The sequence below is a fragment of the Sparus aurata genome, chromosome 2, assembly GCF_900880675.1.
Source record: "Sparus aurata chromosome 2, fSpaAur1.1, whole genome shotgun sequence".
NCBI lineage: Eukaryota > Metazoa > Chordata > Actinopteri > Spariformes > Sparidae > Sparus > Sparus aurata.
Genome location: NC_044188.1, coordinates 27,352,388 through 27,376,007, shown reverse-complemented (window position 1 = coordinate 27,376,007; position 23,620 = coordinate 27,352,388). Strand labels below are relative to the sequence as shown.

Below are 23,620 nucleotides of genomic sequence, written 5' to 3'. Positions count from 1 at the left end.
TGTGCACGGGATACAAAGTTGAAAAGCAGATGTCCCCAAGTCAGTTTTATCAGAAAAACACAAATTAAAGGCAATGCATATTGTTTGAGTTGTAACAGGGTGCACTGCTGGGGCTTGGGTGACTTGCCTTTGAATCAGCATTACAAATAGCTTGTCTAAGATACGGACTTTAGAATTACCATGATCTGGATGACTGAGAACATTCATCACCATCTAAAAACGCATGGTGGCCTTCGTAAGGGACTCAAATTAGCTTCACCTTCAGCATAGAAAGCCGTATATTATAGTGGAGTCCGTATTAAATCCTATAAGTAGAAAATTAATGGATAAGGTTCCCTGGGGACAGACCGTGGCTTTATGAGTCTGTGGGTTAATTCATCAGCAGGTATTTGGCATGAAAACGCTGATAAGCTGCTGAGATGGGAGTCGGTCCAAGGTCCACTACACACTTTGCCTTAAAAGGAGGGAGGGAGCAACTGATTTAGAAAGGCTAGGTGGGTGGGGGGCTTCTGAGGACTCTGACAGTAAAAGATTACATTTTCACACTGATTAACGGATAAGAAGCTTTGGCGTAGCTCCAGGGACCATGGGGCAGAGGGTAAGTGTGTGTATGTGTGTCCTTGTTCACACCAGCAGGACACTGAAGGCAATTATGGTTTTAAGCCAGCAGGTTGGAATCAATTATCACATGCCAACTTCCTCAAACCCATCTGTCTGGGGCTTTTTTTTTTTTCCTCCCCCCCCCATCCAAGACAAAAGAAGTGATGAATCTACTTCAATGCAAGTCCACTTAATCAAGTTATCCAATTATAGGGATTAATAAATGCATATACTTTTAAGTTTCTGTTCAACTTTTTAATTATCATCCAATACTTTTTGTTCTGCCTTAATCTGGGTGTCATGACATCTAAAGCAGATACACGGAAGCTCAGCAGATTTGAGAAAAGCTGAATGAGAAAGTTTAAGCTGTTGCAGTTCTTCACCTGACGCAATCTCAAGGATAAACCTCGTCAAAATGATGACATTTCTTGCCAAACAGAATGTTGTATGAAACATTACCTATGTGATATTTTGTTGCAAATGCAAGAAATGCAGGAGACGTTGCGTGGCTAAGACGTTTGACGTTGAGCCACAAGAGAGCCTTGAGAAGTATCAGATGTACTGATAGCCGACATAAATGTGGCCAATATCCCTACAGCAGATATCAATAGTTAATGCGACTGACCCTGTTATTGACCTAAGCTGTAGGTCTTTACTTGTGTATAAGCAGAGTAGTGACACACTGACACTTGGCCTCAGCAGACACAGCTGTATACAGTAAACCTTAGAAATTTCCTGATAGGTGCCAAATTACATAACAGACATGTCATCATCTGACTCTTAAGTGCGAGAGGTGATATTAAACATGTAAAAGGCACACACACATACCAGTACAGAAAACACACCACACTTTTCATTTCAGTTTATGTAATTGATAAGACATGAATTTGTTAGCAGTTGTTATCGTCTGAAAGGGTCAAAGGGGCCTTCAAAAGTCATTAAGTTGTATATACACAGTTCCATTATGTTGCGTTTGTGGCTGTAAATGCTGCCCAGCTTCTTGCGTTCAGCTTCTGTGGTCTGTGGGTCATCACTAAGTGATCTCTCTAAAAGCCCTCTTCTCCACATACTTCAGCTTGTGTCTCCTCTTGAACCTGAGAGAAAGGAGAGGGTGGTAAGAGAGAGGCAGAGAAGCACATTTTAAAATCAATACACACCAAATGATAATGTCCATCACTGTGAGCCTTTAAGGAGATGTTACGCAAGAGCAAGGCAGAGGTCCTTACTTGGCTCTTTCTCTTGGCTCGATCAGGTTTCTCTTCTGCAGACTCTTGAAGCGGTCCTTGAGTACGCTGCCCTCTGGCTGCAGAGGCACAGCATTACAGGAGGTGAGAGGGAGACAAGCCCGGACAAATACATGTGAGACGATTGGCACTCTGCTCTGACTGACTGCAATTCCCACCCAAATTAAACATCCCCAATCACACCACAAAGTCTTAATTAAGTATAATTTCAAGACATAATGACAGGAGATAAGAGAGAAGAGCTGGAATTTTCCTCTGGCAATTAGATCATATGAAACAGAAATGATCCCTGTGGGGTAAAGTGGGTCGCAGCAGTATTAGAGAGTAGGATAAAGCTTAGAATAAGACAATACAGAGTGCACAAGACAATACAGCGACTTAATAAACCAAAACTCATTACAGATAAAGGCTATGTGTCCTCACTGGCAAAGGTCAAAGTGGATGAGCAAGCGAACATTGTAGCAGTGGAGTACCTTGAGTCGTCGCAGGGAGCCGGCCAGCTCGTCGCTCAACTGAACCTCCATGTCCTGAGGCTGAAACCTGCAAACAAGGATCAACATGTTAACAGCCATATCCAGAGTGAACATATACACCGCCAGCTGCTGCAGTAACCCAAAGGCGAAGATGAACATGAACACATTTGTCTCCATTACTAAAGGTTACAAATGGACAACCGGTGAAAATAATTGCACTAAGCATGTATGTTCACGTCCACACAATTCTGCAGATGAATTGAGGAACATCTGCGGTTATTCCAATGAGTCAAATTTTACATTAAAATGCCGAGACAAAAAATTGTTCCAGAGAAAACATAATTTGCGTTGCTGAACTCATTTTTGGACTCATTAAGAATTACATGACTGTCAACGAACAGGACTTTGAACTTATTTGGGCTGTAGCTTTGCTGTCCGAGACACATCTGTGTGCTAAACTGGACCAGGTGTGTGTAAAGGTCAGGCCTCCGTTAAGCCTCGTTAAAATTATAACATTACTTACATGGTTTGACTCTGCTATTTTAAGACTTGCAACAAACGCTAGCCTAAAAATAGCCTAGAATCAGTGTGCGCCCAGACAGTTTTTGTGCCATTTCGCAAACCGTTTTATGTTAACAGCTCTAAATATGACAGTCAAAATGACAGTCAAAATGGCTTCGCTTTTTCCAAGTTCGACACATTTGGATGCAGTTATTGTTGGACTTCTAGAACAACATATTCTCACACACTGAAAATCTGAGTAATGTAGACCTTCCTCTCTTTAACCACGTCATCAGTATGTTTAGGTTAAGCTTCAGTGACATCTAGTGGTGATTCAGAGCTTTCTACAAGACACAGCAACTAGATTTAAACTCAACCGCAGGAGCAGTTTACACATCAGCCTCTATAGATACTACAACAGATTTAAAAGAGCATGCGATTTTTATTCCAGACAACATAGTAAACCTGGCCTAAACCTTAGACTGCAGCTAAGCTTTTGATCAGAAATAATCTTGGGAATAAAAACCTTGCATGTCACATGAACTGTTTGTAGCACTAATGGGGATCTCCAACTAATATAATGTCTTAGAAATGTTTATCAGGTTTACCTCTGATTAGTCTGATAACTTCAAAATGTAAACAACAAAAAAACTCATTACAAACTGAAGATGTGAAGTCTAAAAGAAGTGGGCATTTATCAGGCAGGGAGGATCTTAAAGCAGACTGAGTTGCATTTAACAAGTGCAGGATCTGGGGTTTTAGGACCTCAACTACAACCCAAGAGCCACTGCCTTATCAATTATGATCATTTTGGACTGTGTCTAATCCCCCAACTTATTAAAAAGTGCAACTCTCAACTACTGGAGTAGCCATTTAACATGTGGAATCGAATATTAGGATGATTGGGGGTGTGTACTTGAGTTTGCCGAGGCGTCTGGGTTGAGCTTTCTGGGCCTCCTGATTGTCCTTGCGTTGTCGCTGTCTGGTCTTGGTTTTCTGGTCCTGCTGTTTGATGGAAGCCTTTATGGAGCGAAGCTGGAAGAGCTGCTGCCGATGGTCAGTCTGCTGTTTGTTGGCCAGCCGTTGCTGCTCCTGGGGTGGGAAGAGGTGGGATTGTCAGATGGCAAGTGGAGCAACAACAATATGACCACTAGCTGAGAGCACATGCCAGTACAACTGACTTTCCAGAAGCTGCAGCATTGTTTCATTTTGAACAGTTTGCTCACTGTGGAATCAATCTGAAAGTAAAAAGCACCCTGTTGAGGTTATAGAACATTTACCCTTTTAGATTTATATTTCATGAATGAACTCCATTATTAATCCATTGATTAGTTTCATGATTTACTGTCATGATTCTAAAGATACTCTGTATATTTCTACTGTGTGATACTGTACATTTGTATTATAAATCATCATTTGTATTGAACTATATTTTATATTGTACATCTTCTGGATATCCTCTATTATTATTATTTTTAGGGATGTTCCGAGCCGATCACGTGATCGGAAATCGGGGGCCGGGGTTTCAGTCTCGATCGGAATCGGACGTTACATTCTGATCAGGGATCAGATATATACATTTATTCTAATTTTTTATCAGATCTATAATATTTCAAAACAAATGGGAAAAATGTTTGTGCACAAGGCACAGGTCGGGTATTGGTAAACATAATGACCGGCCATCGCTGTCAACGTTTTTTGTGCCTCTGATTCATGTGTTCATGTCTCTCCGCAAGCAGTCCATTTATTTGTCACGATGGAACTTCATTCAAAGCAGAGCTCCACCAAAGAGCCTGCAATCGCTGCAGAGGGTTATCTGATGTGTCAGTGTTTCCCTTATATGCATTCTGCTGTTGGATTTTCAGCGTCGCCGCCGCAAAAGAAAATAATAAAGACATGATTTTTGTGGATTTAATATCACGGGCGAATGGCAAAGTTAAAGCACTACACCCCAAGTTATCTTGAAATCGATTATTATTGTCATTACTGCTATTTGTATAATTTCTACAAGTCACCGTTTAAGTTGAGTGACTGAAATCCTCGTCATCCTATTCAAAGGCTGCAACAGGCGACCCATCGAACCGGGGTGAAGTAAGCTGCCGAATATCCAACCTGAAACTATTCACTCGGGTCCAGCCGCGACTTAACTGAGGTTCGCCCAGTGTTAGCAGCAGGAGGACGGTTAGCTCAGCCTCACCTCCCAGAGACTGGCACTGAATCTCTGGAAACTGATTTAGGGACCGTCATTAAATTACTTGGTCTAAATATATTAATACAAAATAACTGCAGTTTTTTTTCGATATCTTCCTCGTCATGTTGGCCCAGTGATTCCAATCCAGCAGCAGATTGTATTAGTAAACTGGAGAAATGAGACACAGCTCTTTTTAATTGTATTTTAGCGCTCCCCCAATTTATATGAACATTAATATGCAGAAATTACAATTTTTTTCTCAATAGCTTCCATGTCATGTGGCCCACTGACTTCTGAAACAGATTCTGTTTCCATAAAAAAAATCTATAATAATATAGAAAATAATGGTTTAAAAGGTTCTAATGCTCAAGAGGTTGGACGTGTGGGGGAAACTATTTCTTTCTTGGCTGAAGCCAACAACAGGACAAATAAATGTAAAGAGAAACATAGTGGAGCCGTATATTTTCCTGCTTTTTTTTCTTTTGCCAATCACACCTATGATAAGTGTTACATGATAAAATAAGGTGAATAAAATAAAAAATAAGGGACATCCTGGATCCGTTTCTTTGCTCTTCATTTTTTTTATGTATTATAGAAGTATCGGATCGGGACTCGGTATCATCAGATACTCAAAATCAAATGACTCGGAAGCAAAAAAAACCTGATCAGGACATCCCTAATTATTTTTACTATTATCATTTCTTATATTCTTGTACTTTTCTATATATTTATGCATCTTCTTAACTTTATACCTCTTGTTTCATTATTAAAAAGCATTCACACTGGAAAGCAAAGGAAAAACTGTATAATTCAGGACTTATTTTATTTATTTTTTAACTATGCATATGACAGTGAACACTTGGACTTTAAATGTCTTGATTTGTCCAGCCCAACAACACCCCAAAACCCCAAGGGAGAAGAACCCTAGCCTCTAGTATGAACGTTTTTTCTCCCACTAGGGCAATATTGCTGATGTACAACCATGCATGCAACATAGGGTTTTGTGCAGCCAGGCGTCAGGGGTGTAAATAACTGGATAGCTGTTGTTTGACTTTTTCACAAAGGAGCAATTAGACACTACTAATTAACTGCTTGATAAATCTTGCAGTGTTCAGTTCAAAAGGGTGAAGGGTGGCATCAAAATGCGTCATTACCTTCTTAGAAATATTACATTTTCTAGATGAGTGGAATGACTTCTATGGATAGAGGGAGATGGTGTTTGTTTTGAACTAAAATTAACATTGAAACAGTCCAACCTTTCCATGAATGTGTAATTACTTATGTAGTTAATAACACTGAACTAAAACATTTAGTTAGTAAAAGTCTTTAAAGTGAGTTGCATATGAAGTGTGTTTGTACCTTAATTTTGATTGCTCTCTCTCTCTTCCTCTGCCTCTCGGTCTTCTTAGCTGCGAGTGTGATGGCTCCAACTGCTACGTCTTCCTCTTCCCCCTTAGGAGCCGCAGTCTCTTCTTCATTTTCTTCTTCCTCTACCAGGCCTTCCACCTGCTCTTGTAAGATCGTCTCCTGCAGAAACATGCATTTGATAAAATAAGAGTTTCAAACTTGCACAACCTTAAAGACGCACCGAACATGATGGAGGAGCTAACATAACAACTGCACCTCTGTTGCTGTGTCTTCTCTGTTGACAGCCAGCTGTCTCTCTATTTTGTTTTCATCCTTTTGCTTCTTGACCTCCACCTCGTGGGCCTCCTGCAGCAAGGCCTTGGTTCACAGAGAGAGGGAGGAGAAGAGTCAGTTGGCACATGACATTACAACAAGATTCCATACTAACCTCATCGTAAAAACATAGATCATTTAGTCAGAACTTAAATGTTCTGCATGTGTACTATACAAGCTGTAGCAGCACTGGCTAATAATGCAAGTCTGTATAGTTGGGACTTACTTGATGGGAGAAGAAGTCTGGATTGTAGGATCCTCCAGGAGCGATCACTTCCACAGCAGGAAGCACAGACGGCTTCTCGTTCAGCCTCTCTGGTCGCTGAAAAAAAAAAGTGACACAGCCATATAAGACTCAAACAACCACACAAATATAAAAAAAATCTAAGTGCACTGCTGACAGCTCATTAGATTAAATAAAAACTGTAGAAGTCTTTACTTTAACCATAAAACAAACATTTATCCTCACCTTGACAAGGCTCTTGCGTGTCTGTTGAAGGTACCAGGGGTCAGCTGCACTTTTTGCTGCATTCAAAAAAATGGTTTCAAATACTTGAGCATTAATATACAGACAGCTGATCAGGACCTGACAGCAACACAAGGACTACTACAATGGACAAATAGGCCCACATCTAGCAATATAGAAAATAAGAAAGCCCTGGTGGCTTCCTTGTTTAGATTCCCCCAATCACCAGCAGTTAGCAGACACAACGGGTCTAGTTTAGCTGAACAAATGTTTAAAAATGCATCCACGTGCATCGTGCCCACATAAAGGCCCTGACCAAGTTTGCATCCCAAATGCAGCTTAGGTATAGCCAAGGGAAATGCACATCGTAGGTTAATGCGTTCTTATCAAACTGTGATGGATGATTAACCATTCATAATTAACATTTTGAATCTGTACTTTCAGTTCTGTGTATCCTCAGTTCCCAGATGGCTGTTCACACAACAGTCGTCTGAGCTCCTGTGTGTCGTCTTCACATTCCCATGAAGGAAATACTGGGAGCGCAAGGATGGGATCATCACTGGACAGACACATACAGATGTGGCACTCACACTCTTGGCCCCATATGTCGTAGTATTCTCTGCCTGGGTTGTTGTTGGCCTCTGTCTCTGCCTTCTTGGCCGTCCTGTCGACCGGCCGTCTGTTCAGCAGCTGTTTCCGCCTCCGTGGCACGACGCCTTTGGCTGCCAGCTGCTCAGCCCTCTGGGCACTGCGACGGAGCTTCTTGGCATTAGGTTGCTGATAGGCCAGCACACTGGGGGAAAGGTAAAATAGGTCATTAGTGGTTCTGTGAGGCAGGAGGAGGTCAAAGAAACATGAGCTATGATGGAGAGGAGTTGAAGCAAAACCAGCAACTAGCATTTGAGATGTTTACGCTTATTTGATTTGACACTATCTGCTTCATGATGAATGTTTGCATATCCTCAGATCCCAGGACACCATTTACACAACAGTATCCTGAGCTCCTATGTGTCGTCTTCACATTCCCATGAAGGAAATACTGGGAGCGCAAGGATGAGATCATCACTGGACACACTCAAACTATATCTATATATATCTATCTATCTATCTATATATCTATATATAGTAAACATTACCTCCGAGTTACCTGATTAAATATTGTAGCCTACTTTAAGTATTTGTAGCCTACTTTAAGTACTGAATCCTACTGTAAAAACATAATTTAAGAGTAGAGCATGAAGGGCTGGGATGGATACTAACTCTTTAGGTGGTGGAACGAGGGAGTCGTGCTGCAGGATCAGGTCTATCCTCAGAGGACGCGACGCCTTCCCTTTCCTTCCCTTCCCCACAAGAGGTACTTCTACTTCTTCAAAGAGGAATAAAAAGTGAGTTTGATTCCGTATCAGGCACACATTTATATATGCATGTATCTATACAACCATAAAAAACAACCAGGAAACTGGTCAATTTTTAATATCTCATCTGGAGGACATTTTAACTCAGTTGTGTAGTTGCATATTTACCTTTCTGTTCGGGTTTCTTTGGTTGTCCAACATCCAAAAAGAACAAGCTGTCATCCGACTTCTCGGACAGCAGACCTCTGAAAAACAAAAAGATGCCATGTCGACACATTTTAGACTCTGCAGTTGAAAACACAGCTTTCCCCCCCATATTTTACTCTTTAAAACAACTACTTTCACAATCAATTAATCCATCTACCATTTTCAAGTAATATAAGGTACAACAAGTCAGACAATAGTAAAGAAAATGCCTATCACATGGTTAATCTTCAAATAGCTTGTTCAGACAATAGTCCAAAACCCTAGTTATATTCAATAAAACAAATCCTCATATTATAGGGCTAGAGCCAGCAAATAATTACATTTTAGCTTGATAACAGGTTTTAATAGTTCTTGAGAAATAAAAATTGTTGTTCTTTATATTGTTGAACGGCAATTTCAGCATTGACACCCTCTTCATTTCCTCGAAAGACAAAAAAAAAAACCCTGAGGGAAGGATTACACCATTTTTTTTTTTTTTTTTTTTTTTTGGAGCTCATGTAAAACATCACAAGAAGTGTACAGCCTAGTCAGTCTTTAACAGGCAAGCAAAATGACCATGAGACACTGCCGGACCTCAGTTTAATCACTAGTTAACACTAGTGACACTGTGTAAACCAACGAGACTCCTGCGTTTTGAGAATAACAAGACTTCTTAACAAACAGGACGGACATGACTGTTGCAGTGTTTTAAACTCCCTCGAGGAGAAGTCCGTGCGTGCGTGAAAGTGGCGACGACAGATAACCAAACATGAACAATAAAACACCAACCAAGCGCCCTGCGTTGGATTAACATGTCTTTTACTTTAATGTGAACAACACCGTTACCACGCCGTCAGTCCTCACAACATACGGTTAACTAAACTCACCCTGTGGTCCTCTCCTGGTGTCTGACGTCTTGTAAAAAGTCCTCTACATCATTAATGTCGCTGTGTTTGTTCCAGCTCTTCTTCTTGTTCTTATTCAAACGTTTTCTCCGACCGCTGGCCGAGTCTGCTGAATTGGAAGTGGACTTTAAATTGAGAAAGCCTGGCTGTGAAGCCACCACGCGTTTCAACCTCCTGGCCGACGCCATGTTGGAGGACTGAAGAGAAACACGTTTCTTCTTCTTTTGTGTTGAGGTGACGGCGGTGGCGCCACCTGCAGGGCTGACTGTGTAAATGCTATAAAAGCTGACTACATGTGAATAAAAGTTCAAACTTGTTTTTTGTTTATTTACACTGTATAATATTTTATAAGGGTATGATAATACGTTTTATTTGAAATGGAATGCGTAAATTGACATCGTTTTGTGTGATATACAGAAGTAAAAGTATTTGGCGGGATTTAACATGATAATTTCTATAAATAAAACCTAATAAATAAAAATAATAATGTGATAATTATCTAAAAAGTCAAACAGACTGATTGTCAGTCACTTTATATCCTCTCTCTGATACGTACACTGCTTTGGCTGTCTTTTTGTATTTCCTTGTAAAATACATTGATTTCATTAAGAAAAAACAAAAAAATAAGCTAAACTAATAAAACTGTCAATAATCAGGATTGAAAAAAACTTGTTGCACGACATTTCAAGTGAGTGTGATCTTGTGATTGTTTATCATGTTGCTGCATGTATGTTACATGTCCCAAATGCATCATGGGAAACGTGTCTCCTGTTGCTTTCCTATGTTCTTTTTCCTTTTTTTCCTCCCTTCGTTATATTGCGAGAACAACGCTTTAGAGACTCAAGAATAAATTCCCCTTTTTGAGCTGCAATCTCTCAGTAAGTTTTCAGAGGTAAGTATCACCATTTCAATAAAACTCCAATCTATCATTTAATGTTACGTTAGACCTCGGATGGACGTGTTTTTTCGTTTATTTTCGTTGAAAAAGAAAACGCAGAGCAGTCGAGCTATTATCTGCCTGCTCGGGGAGTCGGGGACCTAAAAGGCATTTGTGATCCGGTCGAATTTGACTCGGAAATGCGCCTAAACTGAGGGGTCATCTGACAAAATATTGTTCATCAATTGATCCCTGACATGTCTAGTGTCGTTTACAAAAACAATATTCCACTTTCGTGCCGCGGTTTTTATATTCTTCCGTCGTTTTTATCATCACCCTCATCGTTTGCTACAACGATTTTTCCTTCCCGTTTACATTCTTCTAGCCAGCAGCCAGCCATCATCTTTAGGTGTGCTGGTTTTGGTACACCGGACAGCCGAAGCGGGCGGAGTCGCCTGGTTTGAATCAAAATAGCTTATTCTGAATAAAAAATCAAGGCTTGTGCACAACCGGGCATCACGCTGTGAAGAAACGAACGAACCCACGTTCAATGCGCAAGAGGCGGGTTTTCGCTGGCAATCATCGTGATATGATTGGTCTAAAGGTTCACAACATCCCGCCCCTGATGATCTTCCACAGAATATGATTGGTTAACTCGATAAAGAGCTCTGTTATGATTCGATGCCTTCGCTGTCGTTTTTAAGACAGTCGTTGCATAAGCTGCCTCGAATAGAAGTTGAAAAAAACAGAAACTTTTGATGCAGTTTTTTTTCCATAATCTTCCCCGACTGGAAAGTAGAGTCTGTCATTGTCATGTTAACACAAACAAATAATAAAAGTCAGAAGGGAAAATGTTATCCATAATATTTTGTACCCTTACGCGATTCTGTTAGACATAGCTCTTTTGTAATTAATTTACCAAAGCGAATTTTATCATGTGCCCTCAGGTGATCTTTAGTAGCCATGGCCCGTACAAAGCAGACTGCCCGTAAGTCCACTGGAGGCAAAGCCCCACGTAAACAGCTGGCCACAAAGGCTGCTCGCAAGAGCGCCCCTTCTACTGGTGGTGTCAAGAAGCCCCATCGTTACAGGTGAGAAGTCACATAGACCATATGTTTGTGTTGAGAAATTATCAACAGAAGAGACACTATAGTTTTCTAATCTGTAATGCACATTTGGATGTTAATTTAGACTCATCTGACTGCAGATTTACTCAGTAGTTTTTCTTCCAGCAACCAAAACATCTCAGGGACCTCATGTAGTGTCTTGTTAATGCAGTTCACTCTATTGGCAAACTTTTCTTACAAAACACCGTAGTAACTGTATTTTGTGCCTGTTACGTGGAGAACATTATGGAAAACATCCGGGTGTAGTTGATATTCTGTCTCTCTGAGTCCTACTCATAGACAAAGACTGAGACTGGTGTTCACTCAGTTCCCCAGTATGTAGGGCTGTGAGGTGAAGATGAAAATAGGTGCACAAGATGAAGAACAATTGGTTCTTCAACAAGCATAACATGAATTTGTGTAAAAGGTGGCCTTATCAGATGCTCCCAACTCATATTTTGTAAAGTTAATATTTTGCTTCTCCTCTCTAGGCCTGGTACTGTGGCTTTGCGTGAGATTCGTCGTTATCAGAAGTCCACTGAGCTGCTGATCCGCAAGCTGCCCTTCCAGCGCCTGGTGAGAGAAATCGCCCAGGACTTCAAGACTGATCTGCGTTTCCAGAGCGCAGCCATCGGAGCTCTGCAGGTCTGTGTTACAATCAAATCCACACATAAGTGTTTATTTGTGAATCCCAAGTGAACATAAATATAATATTTTATTGGACCAAACAATGAATTTAGCTCCACTGACAGCTGGTGCATTTCCTGTTTTCCCTCCCTGCAGGAGGCCAGCGAAGCCTACCTGGTGGGTCTGTTTGAGGACACCAACTTGTGCGCCATCCACGCCAAGCGTGTCACCATCATGCCCAAAGACATCCAGCTGGCACGTCGTATCCGCGGGGAGCGCGCTTAAAATGTTTTCTGTTTTGTTATATGCTGTCCTCTCTCCCTCCACCTCTCTTTCTATCCATTTCCTTCCTCTATACTTAGTTAGTAGTTTGGTTTGAGGTTCTATATATATATCATATGATTGTGATAACCGTACAATGTGTGATCATGTCTTCTTTGGTGCTACTAGTAGCAGAGTTTCCTTAGAGATATCTTCATGTATGTTTGAAATTTTTAATCACAGTTACACTCCTCACTTCTGACAAGCTAGCTCAAAGGAATGCCTTGTTATGAACAAGGTGTTTTTGCAAGCCAAGAATATGTGCGATCTGAGCTGAGCATAGGAAATAGCATTAAGGTTGAGACATTTTCATCTTCAGACGGACATATACATTGATATAATGGGTCTTCTGAGTTTCTTTTTTTTTTTTTAAATAGAAATTAGTCGTATAAGTAGTGATCATTCCTTTTTCTTTTTTTACAATAATGGTGTATTTCTACTGTTACTGTTTAATGTATCACAATTCCTAAGTTCGATTCTGGTTGTCAATTCGAAACGTCATTGTTCCATGATGACACTGCATTTTCGGCAGATGACAAGCGGCATATATGTAGCAGACCTTTGTTGATTATATTTTGATTTTTAGCCACGTTATTATGTCCAGGTAATGTTTTGACTTTTTGTTCCTCTCTCAGGTTGATATGATAACCTAATTTTTTTTCTACGGTGTTTTTGATTTATGTTTTCAGTCATTTTTAAAAAAGCAAAATATTTGTACTCCGGAATTCACAAACATAATAAACAGATTCTTGTGGTTAAGTAAGCTGTGTGAGTGCATATCAGTGTTAAAAGGAAAAAATAGGGAGAGAAAATTAATTTGCTCGCTTATAGTTATTTTTTCAAGAAAATATGTAAAACATTCCTTGATTCCAGCTGCTTAATTGTTTGGATTTTCTTTTCTGTTGTGATTTTGAACTGAATTGTGGAGTTGTGCGCTGTAAAGAAAAGAGAGACAGACAATTCACATATTTCTAACATTTTATATAACGAACAACCAAGAAAGTAATTGGTACATTAGTCAGTAAGATGATTTATGGTACGTTATAGCCCTAATTCACATTCTAATGCATACATTATACAATTTCTATTCTTTCGCCCACTTTAAAAGAATACATTCTGCATACTTACACTAAAAGTTTCAGTAACAATAATACTGAGTATCTGTAGGTAGGCTGTATCTGAAATTAAAATAAAATCTTTGAGCATACTTGCTCTAATAAACCATTCCTGTTGACAAAAATACTGATAAAAATAGGTATATTTAAAGTTTCACAATACATTAAAAACATTCCCCTGCCTTTTCCTGATTTCTTTTTTGGAGTAAAAAATAGGTCCCACACATACATTCAGCTGTTGTCACATAATTGTTATCCTTATTAAGTTCTCAAACAACCTTAGAACAACCACTGAACAGTACGACTTCAGTGCTAAATGTCAAACTTTCGGTTTGAGTGGTCACATTCGTTTTGAATCTACGTGGAAACAGGCGACACGGTCCAAAGAGCAGCACCACATCTGCATTTCCGTGTCTACTACGAGCCGGAATTTAAAGCGCCGACTTGCTCGATAAATAGTAGAAAGACGCGGTCACACTGATCAACTCCTTGTTGTCCAGAATGTGTCAAACTGATAAAAGTAACCCACAGATATGTTGTGAACACTGTTGCATTGTGGGACAGATGATTGACGCGGCGGCCATTTTCCCGCTGGACGCTGCTTCCCATTGTGGATACGAAGAAGAAAATACAGACAAGCGAAACATTTCTCACGACTTCTACTCACTTTTCCCCCAGGTAAGCCTCCCGAAACGTGTCACTGTCGCTGCGAATTAACTTTGTATTTTTTAAGTTGTATGTTGTCCAATTTGTAGGCACATTTAACAGTGATAAACCTCTATTTTCGTCGAGTGGGAAAATAACAAACACGGCGCTCGAAACGACAGTGAAATGCAGTCTTTACTGCAGCCGTTCAGATGAGCTGAAATTCTGTTTCAAATAATGCGCCCGTTCAGCTCGGTTCTACGCGCTCGTTAGGGACCGTTCGGCTTTCCTGTGCCTATCTATGAGTTCCTTGAAATGTCTCCTGTGTTGTTCTATTATTTGTCGATACGCTGGAACAACGATTTTTAGTAAAATTGAAGTTGTTTATGTGCTACTCCTTTGCTCTTCTGCCCTGGGTCTTTATCCCGTTTGCGCATCAAACCGCCGCCATCATCAGAGCGCGGTGGGCGGACCTAGCAACAGTGGAAGGTAGTTGCAGAGCCCGCCTACTTTCAAGACTCTGTATTCTGATTGGATTATACATTGTATTTCTATTTACGTATTGGTCTACCAGCCAATAGAATCGTCGTTTATCTTTGATTGACGTTTGGTGGGCTGATCGTGATAGGGAATGTCTTGTATGTTTACTTACCCAAAAAGTTAACTTAATTCAAGTTTGCTGTTCCCCGTTTTTAAAAATCATCATATATTATGCATCTCTATATTGACCAACTCAAATGCCTTTTAGAGGGTTGAGAATCAATTTGTAAGAAGTGCCTTCCAAAACTGTGCTATCACCTCAAGCGTGAAGGTATCCAATCAGTATAATACAGTAATAAACACGATATTTAACTTTCTGTCTGTTACCTTGTTTGCATTAATGGTGTTATCGAAGCATTTTTCTAAGTACACTTGCAAGCGCCAGAAAAAGAAACCAGAAGTTATATTTAATGCAGAGCTCCTGACCATAGAAAGTGTTGCGCATACCAAACCAAAGCCATTGAATTATTTTTTTTCTCCCCTCTTTCTCAGGTGATCTTTAGTAGCCATGGCCCGTACAAAGCAGACTGCCCGTAAGTCCACTGGAGGCAAAGCCCCACGTAAACAGCTGGCCACAAAGGCTGCTCGCAAGAGCGCTCCTTCTACTGGTGGTGTCAAGAAGCCCCATCGTTACAGGTGAGAGGTCACATAGACCATATGTTTGTGTTGAGAAATTATCAGCAAAAGAGACACTGTAGTTTTCTAGTCTTTAATGCATATTCGGAAGTTTAAACTCATCTGACTGCAGATTTACTCTGTAGTTTTCCTTCAGCAACCAAAAAATCTCAGGGACCTCATGTAGCTATCTTATTATTGCATTTCACTCTATTGGCAAACTTTGTCACAAAACACAGTAGTAACTGTATTTTGTGCCTGTTACAAGGAGAACATTAAAAAACGTCTGAGTGTAGCTGATATTCTGTCTATCTGAGTCCTAGTCGAAGAAAAAGACTGAGACTGGTGTTCAAACACTCAGCTGAAGCTGAAAAATTTGTTAAGATGAAAATAGGTGCACAAGATGAAGAACAACTGGTTCTCCAAGAAGCATAGCATGAATTTGTGTAAAAGCTGGCCTTATCAGATGCTTGCAACTCCAATTTTGTAAAGTTAATATTTTGCTTCTCCTCTCTAGGCCTGGTACTGTGGCTCTGCGTGAGATTCGTCGTTATCAGAAGTCCACTGAGCTGCTGATCCGCAAGCTGCCCTTCCAGCGCCTGGTGAGAGAAATCGCCCAGGACTTCAAGACTGATCTGCGTTTCCAGAGTGCAGCCATCGGAGCTCTGCAGGTCTGTGTTACCATCAAATCCACACTATCAAGTCATAGTTAGCTTATTAGTGTTGATTAGTGAATCCCAAGTGTACATAAATATAATATTTTACTTGACCAAACCATGAATTTAGCTCCAATGACAGCTGGTGCTTTCCTGTCTCCCTTTCCTGCAGGAGGCCAGCGAAGCCTACCTGGTGGGTCTGTTTGAGGACACCAACTTGTGCGCCATCCACGCCAAGCGTGTCACCATCATGCCCAAAGACATCCAGCTGGCACGTCGTATCCGTGGGGAGCGCGCTTAAAAGCTCCTCTCGGTCTTTCTCCTCTTCACCTCTTCCTACCCTTCCTTCACCAGTCTGTCTCTCCGTCCCTCTGCCCCTCACCCAGTCCCTTCCTCTCTCCCTTCCGGTGTTAGTAGTATGTAGAGGAAAACTGATTATATTATGGATAAAGTGTATAGTCGTGTTTTTCTTAGTGCTCTTGGCAGCAGACTTCTAGGGTACTCTCTTTTTGTGCATGTACCGACTCTTTGGTGATGAGATCTCCTCAAGCACACGTCTCCTTGTTTGCACTGTTTCTCATCTGACTCTGTGGGGATGAGGATGATTTTTGGATTGATTAAGAAGAAAAAAAAAAATGATTGGAACAATGTAAATTTGGGAGGGACAGACAGTAGGAGAGGATGGGTATTTGTCTGCTGGGGGACTCTGGTCTCTTTACTGCAGCAGGGTGCTAGAAGAACTTACCCGGTCCTCTTCTCCTGCTTTCTATCCTCTGCCAGCCGCGCTCCGTAGTGTGCAGGGACAAAGGTGTCTTGTCTCCTGTCACGACAGCCGAGGCTGGGTTTTCTGTCCCTGGATGTGTCTGCATGAGTGTTGGCTCTGATCACCACAGCAAATTGTATACAATCCATCAGCATATTTGAAGAAGTTGATTTACCATATTGATCATCGCTGTCAGTCATCATTTTAGTTTTTTTTTCCTTCCTAATAAGTCTCATGCACAGGATGTTTTTTTTTTCACTTCAAACTATTTGTGGTAGACATGGAGATGGGGGGATAAATCAGATTAAAAACCTGCAGTGAACAAAAACAAAAAAAAAGAACAGATTTGAACGAATTTTTTCTACTGAAATGTGAAGCTACTGACTCATTTTGGCACCAAAGTTGGATCCTCTTGTAGACACTCTTTTCCTAACTGACAGAAGAGTTTAACCTCACCTGTTTTTGTGGTGTTCAAATTGGTTTCATCTAATTCTTTAAAGCCAAAGCTTGAGAGCTCAAGTATGGTGTCAGAGATACTTTTTTAGCAGTGGCTCATTTTTTAACAAAGGACCTTTTTAATAACAAAGGTTCATCTAGGTTTGTAATGTTCTCCAAAACCAAAAGCTCTCCAAGAATGAAAATGATTTTTTTAAAAACTAATAACTGATTAAAATGTGAAAATGTATTGTAAATCAGTGTTACATGACATATAGTACTAGTCATGTTTTCTGTATACGTCCCCCCTTTGCTTCTGTTTTTTTCTCCGGATCAGTGGATCGTCTGTATACCGTTCTCAGGTTGACTCGTCACCCTTTTAACTTAAGTTTAATTTTTTTTTTTTTTTTTTTTTTTTTTTTGCTCAGTTTGATTTTCTTTTTCTTTTGAAATGTTGAGGGTAATGTTTCAATTAAACAATCTTTGTAATTTCCAGATTTGTCATATAAGGTGGTAATAAATGGATGTTACACACACTCCTGTGTCTGTGTATACACACTTTTATATGCTTTTATTGTGCCCACTTATCATCCTGTAATGCACTAATGATGATGTTTATTTACAGTTAAAAGAAAAATGTACAATTGGTTGATGGCTATTTTTCGGATACCCAAAAACTTGGTAGGGCAGCTTCTTTTATTCTGTGCCCTGGTCATGGAATAACTTTAGAACACACTACAGCTAAATGATTTAGTCTTTTTGACTTGTTCTTTTGTATAATATCTGTAACTTGATGTTCCAGCTTGACCAGGTCTTCCTCAGAAAGGACATTTTAATCTCAAGGGACTTCCTTGTAAAATAAATGTCATCTTTTGTCAGAAATAATCATTTTATAACTGTTCATTTACCTGTATCCTGATAAAACAATTTTAGTGACGCTGGCAGTGTGAAAGATGAGATAAAAGATCAGTAATGGATCACATTTGGACTCGTAGTGAACATGGAGAATGGTTCCATGACAAAACAAAGGTGAAGCATTCCTGAAATTCAGCCATAATTGCAGAATTAGTGTAGATAAATCAACAAAATCTCCTGTTTGCTCTTATGAGAGCAGCTAGAGGACACTTTTATATATCCTGACTGCACATTTAAGAATCTCTTGAATACTTTGAGGTTTGGAACCAATGTGACATGCCAGCACTTCCTACATTGCGAAAAAATATAATGAAATGAAAGCACAGTATTACTTTTATAGTCCTTAGCTATTACTTAATGTGTCTTATAATCCTAGATCATTAAATCCTCCATTGATACTCAATGCATCTCCTGTAGACCTCATACTGCAGATCAAACTCCTCTGAGTCCTGATCAAATGCTGATGACAGTTCGACCACTAGATGGCAGTCAAACACCATGTTTGTGTTAATATCAGGCCCTCAAAACTTCATGCTGAGGAGCGGACCTCCTGCTGATGTTGCATTGTGCTTTAGCTCGGCGTGAATGGAGACGATAAAACTGCACAATCATATTGATTAAAAATAATTGTAGTTATGTAATGTGAGCAGTTTTGGACTTAGTCCTATTCATCTGTTTGTCTTGGAGTGTTCATGTGTGCGGCGTCGCTTTCTTCCTTCTGAAATATCCACAAACTTATGTACATGTATTTTTCACATCCTTCCTTTGTTGTCCTACTAATGGAACATGTCTAACCTTAACACTAAATTTAAGTCAAATTCTAACAGGAATTCTACTCTTTACACATTTTTGTTTAATGACTCAATACTATGTGAGAGTGACTTCTTTACCCTGTTTTACAATCTTTTTGGTTAATTCGTCACGCACCCCCTCTTTCACACACTGAAGCCGGGAACAGCCACACAAACAGACAAACATACACACAGACGTGACACTCAAGCATCACAATTACTATCCTTTTTTTCTGGGTTGACATCATTCCCCTCATCAGTGTTTCATTTCATCCTTCTACTTCCTTGATTAAAAGGGATAAAGCCATGCCCTCAGCCATATTCATTACAATCAAATACGCACACAGACGCGCACACACATACACATTCGCCTGTGTCACTGTGGCCTCAGCTGTACTCATTACAATGAAACACACATAGGCAAACAAACATCTAATCAAACACCAGTCTTTAATCCTGTTGTTTTGAATGGGCACCACTGCTATACTGGTTTTGGACACACACACACACACACATACGTACAAACACACAACCAAGCAATCACTTCTTCAGGGTAAGCTCTGTAAGTGTTTTAGGAAACAGGGCAGTCTGTGCAGTCAGCCAGTTTGTGGCTATTTATTGTTTTGTTTTATCTGTCACTGTACATATTACAATGAAAGATCAGCCTCACACCATTCATTTGGTTTGCCGTCAAAAATATCTACTACGACCCCATACGTTCACCCCAACACATTGCCTAAACTCGCGTTTGCTGAAGACCATTTAAAAAAGGTTTTCTTTAATCCAAGGCCTTATGTCCTCAACACTTTTCAGCACAGAGTGACACCCTCGCCTCTGCTATGAAAATGTTATGAACCAACGAGAGAAGGTTTTGTAATTCATATAATCTCGTCTCTCCTCTTCTCACCTCTTACTCTCTTTTCTCTTCTTCTTCAGTTCAATTCAATTAGCTTCATGGCATGAACAAAACATGTCGCCAAAGAAGTTTACAGAAGATTCGCATGTATGTATTACTCATTACATACATACATATTAAACACACCGGTGTCACATTATGCAGGTTCTCTACGCATTCGGTCCATTCCTGTAAAATACTATACAACACACTGCAATTTTATACAACTGAATACAGTTCTCTCTTTGTCTTTCCCTTTCTCGTCTCTCCTCTTTTTGTGTCTTATCTTTTAGACTTTTCTTATCATTTTTTTCTCAGTCAAGTTAAGTTCAAGTTCAACGTCTTTGTCCCCGCAGGGCACTTGGTTTTGCAGCACAGAGTAAAACATAAAAGAAAGAAGCAACCAAGAAAGAACATCTTTGGGACATCTGAATATAACTATTTGTATTCAGAGACGTACATTTTCCCAGATTAAAGTGAGAAATAGGATCACACAATTCACCAGATGATTATGCATGAAATAATTTCATTCTTTGGATTAGAATTTTTTTTTTATTTTTTTAAAACAGCTAACTTTTAGCTAATCTAACTGTAAGATTACATGGCAGCATATCAAAGAACCATTTCTTTCAGGATTTGGACCAAAACCGTGTGAGAAACACTGGTGTGTGGGACTATGAGAGGCTTTTGTTGTTCTAAATAATCCTTGATAATTATAGATATGTATAATGTCATTTTATTAGTGTGGACAGTGTGTAAATATCTTCTTCAAATAGTTTTCATTTTGCTGAGGGCAGAACGGGCCTATGGTTTCTCTGTGGAAAATTGTGAGTTATTAGAGATCAAACGTCGTTTTTTTATTTGTCACTACATGTGTGATTGCACCACGAGCACCTCTTGAATTTTCATGCACATCGCAGCTTTCTTCATCTGAGCACAGAGCACTTTTACAGTGGACGATCATTGTTGGAGACTATCATTAACCGTGTCCTGCTCTAATTGCTGAGCATATATTGGACTGTACATGTCCATACATCTAAAGACAGTACGTGCATAGTTATTTTTTTCTGATTGTATGTCTTTGTCCGCATGCGTGTGTGTTTGTATGTGTGTGTGTGTGTGTTTGTGTGTGTGTGTGTGTGTGTGTGTGTACAACTGTGTGTTCGCCTTCCCCAAGGTCTGCGTAGTAGCGCTCCATCTGTGGCACTCAGGGGATTAAAGCCAATCTGTCTGTCTGCCGCTCAAAGTGCTGACCGTCAGAGCAGCACCAGATTAACACAGTGCTGGGATTGGTAGGGGGGGGAAGCATGGGTGTGTGGCAGAGAGAGGTGGATGGATGTTGAGGAAGAGCAAGACAGGGAGAGAGGGAGAGAGAGAGAGAGATACAGGGGTGTTTGTGTTTGTGTGTGCGTGTGTGTATGTTGGGGGAAGGTGGGTGGGTAGGGGCAAATTGAGAGGTCGACCCCAGATTAGTGCACAACTGGTACAGTGTGTGTGTGTGTGTGTGTGTTTGGGAAGGGAGGGGGTTTATAGGCATAGAGTAGAGAGGGACAGAAGGTCTAGAGGGGAGAGGGACAGATGCACAGTAAATGGTGGGCGGGTGGATGGGGGTCATAGTTAACACAAAACTCTGAACTAGACAATAATGTACGAGTGCAGCTGGGTCGGAGCTACAGAGATAGATAGAGACACAGGTAGAACATGAAGCCTGTTTCAAAGAGTTTAAGGCCACACGGACCTTAACTTCTAAATGTCACGAGGGACGAGGAGTTACAGACCATATCTCCTGTCACACACTCTTGAAATTGACTATTGTTTGTGGAGTCAATTAACATGGAGGCTCGTAACGTTATGAGCTTGTAAAATGACGTTCACAAATAATCTCACAGCCTGAAGCTCAGGGGCGGTTCTAGGGGGGGGCCAACAGGGGCCAGTGCCCCTGTAACTCTGAGTCTGGACCCCCCTGTTGCCCCCCTGACAGGGAGTCTGCATTAATAATACAATGATAGATTTCTTGCAATAATTTTGTTCTGAAGGGAAAGGCAGAAATAAAGTGTCTCAGCAGTTTACTACCCAATCAATATTGCTGAAATTGTAAACACTGCTTTGCCTGAATGAGGGATTTATCCTTTTTTCCGGGTTGTACGTGCCCCCTAACAAAAAAGCCGGCCCCGACCTGGCCCCCCTATTAAAACTGGTCTAGAACCGCCACTGCTGAAGCTGCATATCACCTTTTTCGTGCATGTAAAAAAATGAATGAATGAATGCACAAATCTTAATGTGTGTAAAAAAGTTTTGTAGCTGTAGAAATATTTTGTGCCTCCGTGAAAAAGTTGTTCGCAAGCACGCGATTCACAACTCACGCTTGTAACTCAGACCTCGGATTTAGTGGAGCCTCACTGTTGCAAAATACTTCTGCGTACATTTTTAGGTATATACAAAATATGTTCTTCGCCGACTAAATCTTTCCACAAATGCGCACATTAAGATAGGTGCATGCACATTACTTTATAATTGCACATAAAAAGGTGCTATACACAGGCAGGCTGTGAAATTATTTATGAAAATCATTTTACAGGCTCAAAATTCCTCTGGGCCTTGAATTGACTCGATAGTTGTTCAGCCCTTTGTAAGTCTTCCACTATAGCTTTAGTGTGAACATGAATATTCTCCAGGAGTAGGCAACTGTATTTTAAAGGCCTCAGTGGGCCTTTTATGCACAGGGATATCTCACTGCATTTCATCCCACCACATCTAAAAGATGAACCCCTCGAAGGTGTTATTTGGATGACGGTGCGCACGGTTTCTCACAGTCTCTCCTCAAAGTCGTTGGTGGTGATGCAATCAACAAGTGAGGGAAGTAGTTATGTAACGACTGTAAAAAAAAAAAATACCCTGATTAATCGACCACTTTCACATTCTTGCTAATTATTAGCATTAAGCGGTCATGTCAGGTTGTTAGTTTAAAAATGATTGATTTCCTTTCAAGGCTGTGGAATGCTTGAAAGAAACTAGCTTGTACAAAGTGTCGTCCAAACACATCTGAAGGCAAAAGGTTTCATACTTGTCAAAAGTAGCCACACTCAAAAGTGGTGCAAAGAGCCTGCCATCATAAAACCACGATTCCATCAGTGCGGGTTTTTTGAAGGATCGCATTAGAAAGGTTGATTAGGCAGCAACATTTAAATAAAAATACAATTACTTCTGAAATGTTGTTGGCATTTGCAAATGTGATTAATGTGACAAATGGAAACACCTTTTCCCAATGAGTTTTGTAAAACAATTTAACCCACTTGCACTCTTTTAATTATGTCATCTTGTTGCACCTCCTCTTCTGCAATGGCGGCTCTCCAACTGGAGAACTAGATCAACATGAACTAACTATTAATAATAACTATAGTGGATGGAAACAAGCATTCATTTGTATTATATCGTGCTTTCTCTAAATTTGGTTAAAATTTGCAATATGTTTGGATGTAATAGAGGCAATTTATCATACCCTTTCAGACAGTCTCTCTTGTCAGTCATTCCTGGTGTTGTTGAGGCTGAGAGAGGAGGTCACACTCTGTCTGACGGTCTCACCTCCACACACCTGGCCAATCACTGTACAAAGTGCGTATGTTTGTTGGATTCTTGATTTCCGAAAGTTGCAAAGAATGTTGTGACACAGTCCCCACTGCCACGCTCAGTTCTTAGCATTGCACACTGATATCTTCAA

The 23,620-nt window shown here is 40.3% G+C and overlaps 3 protein-coding genes across 4 annotated transcripts; 2 read left to right on the top strand and 1 right to left on the bottom strand.

Moving 5' to 3' along the window:
• Nucleotides 1-1,232: 1,232 nt before the first annotated feature.
• On the bottom strand, nucleotides 1,233-9,825 carry nop53 (NOP53 ribosome biogenesis factor). The gene is made up of 12 exons (XM_030408622.1): nucleotides 9,584-9,825; nucleotides 8,679-8,755; nucleotides 8,416-8,521; nucleotides 7,746-7,948; nucleotides 7,159-7,214; nucleotides 6,916-7,011; nucleotides 6,633-6,734; nucleotides 6,369-6,536; nucleotides 3,735-3,910; nucleotides 2,318-2,384; nucleotides 1,827-1,903; nucleotides 1,233-1,694 (listed from the first exon to the last, which is right to left on the bottom strand). Exons 1-12 carry the CDS (start codon nucleotides 9,787-9,789, stop codon nucleotides 1,634-1,636), a joined length of 1,395 nt encoding a protein of 464 aa, XP_030264482.1. The 5' UTR covers nucleotides 9,790-9,825; the 3' UTR covers nucleotides 1,233-1,633.
• Nucleotides 9,826-10,337: 512 nt separating this feature from the next.
• On the top strand, nucleotides 10,338-13,295 carry LOC115576148 (histone H3.3). Of its 2 annotated transcripts, none has more exons than XM_030408623.1 (4): nucleotides 10,338-10,493; nucleotides 11,426-11,569; nucleotides 12,076-12,229; nucleotides 12,368-13,295. In XM_030408623.1, the coding sequence occupies exons 2-4, from the start codon at nucleotides 11,442-11,444 to the stop codon at nucleotides 12,494-12,496; spliced, it is 411 nt and encodes a 136-aa protein (XP_030264483.1). In that variant the 5' UTR covers nucleotides 10,338-10,493; nucleotides 11,426-11,441; the 3' UTR covers nucleotides 12,497-13,295. The 2 variants fall into 2 exon arrangements, with proteins under 2 accessions (XP_030264483.1, XP_030264486.1); XM_030408626.1 differs by having other exon boundaries at nucleotides 10,356-10,479.
• An 872-nt stretch (nucleotides 13,296-14,167) lies between these two features.
• On the top strand, nucleotides 14,168-17,837 carry LOC115576165 (histone H3.3). The gene is made up of 4 exons (XM_030408637.1): nucleotides 14,168-14,325; nucleotides 15,325-15,468; nucleotides 15,965-16,118; nucleotides 16,276-17,837. Exons 2-4 carry the CDS (start codon nucleotides 15,341-15,343, stop codon nucleotides 16,402-16,404), a joined length of 411 nt encoding a protein of 136 aa, XP_030264497.1. The 5' UTR covers nucleotides 14,168-14,325; nucleotides 15,325-15,340; the 3' UTR covers nucleotides 16,405-17,837.
• Nucleotides 17,838-23,620: the final 5,783 nt, after the last annotated feature.